The sequence below is a fragment of the Aspergillus terreus genome, genomic scaffold (genome assembly GCF_000149615.1).
Source record: "Aspergillus terreus NIH2624 scaffold_24 genomic scaffold, whole genome shotgun sequence".
In the NCBI taxonomy this organism is placed as follows: domain Eukaryota; kingdom Fungi; phylum Ascomycota; class Eurotiomycetes; order Eurotiales; family Aspergillaceae; genus Aspergillus; species Aspergillus terreus.
Genome location: NT_165947.1, coordinates 1 through 4,220, shown reverse-complemented (window position 1 = coordinate 4,220; position 4,220 = coordinate 1). Strand labels below are relative to the sequence as shown.

Genomic DNA, 4,220 nt, shown 5'->3' with positions numbered 1-4,220 from the left:
TATTACTTCTTTAGTTACCCTTTTACTAATGTTTTCGGTTGCTCTACATTACTGATCGCCCAACTAAATGCTTAACAAAACAACTAAGATTTTGTTAGTCTATTAACATATGACCTCTTAATTAATCTAGTTGAACTTGCGCACATTAACCATTAGTGAAATAATAACTATGAGGCTATGGTGATTTCGGGAACCAGATATGGCTTAGGTAATAGGGCTATGTTCTCTTCTATATATAAAGTAAACGGTTCATAATAAGCAAATTACCGTTTATAACCAACCCTCAACGCCACTAAGTCTCTTCAAAAAAGGAGTGATTTAACGGTTCATTATATATACCCAAAGACCCTATCAGATTAAGAACCCACCGAACCCTGTAATATAAAAACCAACTACAGCATGTACTTTAAAAGATAGGTAATCTCTATTCTCACTCTGAACCTAGTTCGAAAAGTAAGAGCTCGACATAAAAATGGTTAATACCCATTCGTCAAGTAGCAAATCTACGTATATTTATATATTAATACTATATCTAGTATATTACATGTCTAGATTATATAGTGTAAGGCTACTAGACTATAAATTAAGAAGATCAATCTTTTATATCGTAGTTCAGCTTATATCTACTAGGTATCTTTATAATTAAAGTGTTTAACTTACGTGGAGAAATATGGGAATACAGAGAATGTCAGATAAAAATAAGATTGAAAACAAAATTCTTATTTAAAAAAGACTATTTCGAGGTAATAAATATTATAAAGATTATTTTGATATGTTTCGTCCTAAGTTAAAATTATTTCTCATCACTACTATACTTACTCTAGTAGATACATTCTTTTGTACGGAGATTACGTACCTATATTTCTGAAAAGAATGCGGAAGCAAAATATAATAATATATTAGAAACTATAGTCTACTTGACTATTCAAATGTACCTTACTAACTAAACAGCTCCCATAGTTATGTCAAAAACTCCTTATCCTAGAAGTAAACGCTACTAATTCAGATAATAGTTAATGGAAATAGAATAAGAGTTGTCTATATTAGAAGGTCTCGGACTTTAAGAAATTTTCTTTATATAATAAAAGTTTGCAACTAATACCGCGAAGAAATAGCTTTACTTTATTGACTAATTTAGCTACTTTTTCTAGAATACATGCTAGCCGGTAAGTTTATTATCAGCGCTTATACGGCCTTATAGAGTATAGCCCATAGATGTTAAAATATCTACGAACTAGTAACATTTGATAAAATTATATAATATTTCGCTCGGAATTAATAGCGTAACGCCCTAGCTAGTGACTATATTACTATACCCAAGTTAACGACTGTACTACTAAGCTTAGAGATTGGTCCGCTCTAACAGTTGTAAATAACTACTCTACAAAGAATTTACTTATTTAAAAGCAGTAATACTACGAATTATATACCTATTTTAGATATAGTTAAATATACAGCAGAAAATTGAAAAGAAAAATTAAGAATTATCTAAAAAATATCGCCCCTAGTTAGAAAACAGCTAGAACTACCAAATATAAGATAATAGTAGTTTAAACACAAAACTTCTAAGAAATTTACTTTTTTCAAATTTACTAGATCTAGTAGTAAAGGAGAAAAAAGGGCTTGGCTAATAATACATAATATATTCACTAGCCTTCCCGCGGCGGGAAAATAGGTATAATCTTATCTAGGTACTGTTAAAAGTAACTCCTCTATATATTTAAATATAGCTAGTATAGGTTCTATAAAGGCCATATAAAATTTCAATTAACTTTAAAGTAAGTTACTGTTTTAAAAATCTTGTCTTAAGTAGGAAGAAATATAGTAAATATTTAGGAACAGGTTGAACTCTGTTTTATTACTAGACAAGTCCCTAGTAAAAATATCATTATAACTTATTACTGCTGTATAATCCCGTACAGTTAGATAAATATGAAGGAACGATATTTTTCTTAATACTAGTTCTGTCTGATTATGGTCTTATTTTGGTGAGAAACTAGCAAGATGCTAAAATCTCTAGATTAACTAATTAATGGACTATATATTACTAAAGAATTATGGCCACTAAAAAGTTATTTTTAATTTATCGAATATTCGGTGAAGAATCCCTAGCAGTGAGATATAACTAAATACTATTTCTGTAAGATACTTAAGTGGTTTATATACCCTAAGGACAGGAGAACGAATTTTTTATTTTTACAAGAACATGAACCTATAGCCAATATAAAAAAGGTTGTAGTTATAGTAAAGTAGCTAATTATAGAATTTAATTTTTTTACAAAAAGCTGCCGCTAATATAATTATTAGAATATTATTTTTAATATCTCTGTTAGCGATGCTTTTATAACTATTAGACTATATTTTATTTTAGCGGAGAAAAGCTAAAAAAAATTATTAAAGCAAGTTTAGGCACTATTAGATGAAATTATTCGCTTATTATTATAATAAGCTTATAAAAAATTGCATACTACTTATACTTAAGCCAAATCGCTTATGATAAATATATATTATCTACTACGTCCTAAACAAATAGACATATAAAAATAAATACTCTTTACCTTATATTCTAAATTCAATTAATATGAGATATGCTGAATAATTAAGAAATTGATTTTCTCTTTAAATACTAGTAAATATAGATAAAAAAAGCTATTTATTTTTAACTACGCCTAATACTAACATTAAAAAGTTTAACCCTCTTGTAATATTATCCGGATTTTATACCTCTTTTATAATATTTTAAGATACTAATAAATAATATTATAATACTATAATTAGCAGTTGTGTATAGTATGTTTAATAATATCTTAACATTCTTTACTACAGAGAAATATCTATAGTATCTTCAATGGATTCTATTGCTGCGCCAAACCTTTGAAATATATATTTATCAAAACTTACTAGAATACTACCGATACTTTAGAGTAAGTGATTAATATACTATTACTATAGAACGGAGAGAACAGTAGAAAATTTAATAGCTTATAATAGCTGAAAGCTTAATTTAGCGGAATAAACCATCTAATCCAAAAAGGAACTATTAGTAATTATAAAAGCTCCATAAATTCAAGTATATTAAAATACTATAACTACGGTAATCTATATAGTATAAAAACCTTAAGCACTCTATAACAACATATATATTTAAAAAGTCTTACACGTTAGATTAATAAGTTCTAAAGTTATTATTTAGCGTTCTTAACGGGTGAGTGGTCCACACGGACAAGTAATCTAATTTTCCAGTATTCAGATGAAAATTTAATCTTTTTAATTACTAACGCTATTAAATCTAACTAATAAAATATATAAAATCATAGCTATCAACCTAGAGCAATTTTAAATTATATATCTAACTATCCTATATTTATTATGGTATTATAGTGCTTATCGACAAGGCGCTAATTTAAATTCTATAGGCTGTTTATTGAGCTGTATATTAAGTAATCAAATATTCTTTATATTTTTTTATATATTCAAAAACAGTTATTATCTGTCTTAATGTATTTTCTTATCTTTCTATATTATTCTCTATTTCTAGTATATATAACTCTAATTTCTTACTTTAAAAATTACTAGATTTATATCACTTTTAAGATAGTAAATATATCTAATAGAATTACTAGAAAGTTACTATTTTTATTGAGGCTGTTCTGTAGGCTTTAGACCTTTTAATCTAGCTAATAAATATTCTATAGAATATAAAAAGCAGAGAAAATTAAATATTTAACTAGTAGTGGTGTAGATTTGTATAGTTAAAAAATAACTATAAAGAGAATATACTCTAGATTAAGTAGTTTTAGCTCTATTTCTGTAAAATTATTATAAATATTAGCTATAGTAAAAATTTACACATATATACATTTAGAATGAAGAAAGGTTTCATTAATATAATTATTACTAATAGTTATATAGTTTTTAAGAGGTTTTTCACACTTTTTTTCAAATAGTCGAAAAATATATATATTAAATAGTCAAAAAAATAAAGTATAGATAGATATATAGAGATAGGTTATTATATTCCATTTATAGAAACTAGTAAATTTAGTAGCTAAATAGCTACTATAGCTGTTAAAAATAAATAATTACATATCACTAGTTATACAGTATTTATATTATAGGGTAGTTTAAAGATATTTTTTAACTAGAGGTGTATTTTATTAATTATTTAGCTATTTTAATTAGGAAACATTTAGCAGTTATAAAAAAAGTTAGATTCTTAG

The 4,220-nt window shown here is 25.9% G+C and overlaps 1 protein-coding gene across 1 annotated transcript; it reads left to right on the top strand.

The window, feature by feature from the left end:
* Positions 1–472: 472 nt before the first annotated feature.
* Positions 473–3,947, top strand: ATEG_10406 (uncharacterized protein; the record flags this gene model as incomplete). Its single annotated transcript, XM_001218753.1, has 18 exons — positions 473–507; positions 553–562; positions 733–743; positions 828–839; positions 904–931; positions 1,139–1,166; positions 1,654–1,675; positions 1,751–1,778; positions 1,923–1,988; positions 2,690–2,701; positions 2,782–2,790; position 2,924; positions 3,194–3,205; positions 3,484–3,500; positions 3,577–3,597; positions 3,786–3,790; positions 3,839–3,876; positions 3,913–3,947. 18 exons carry the CDS (start codon positions 473–475, stop codon positions 3,945–3,947), a joined length of 390 nt encoding a protein of 129 aa, XP_001218754.1.
* Positions 3,948–4,220: the final 273 nt, after the last annotated feature.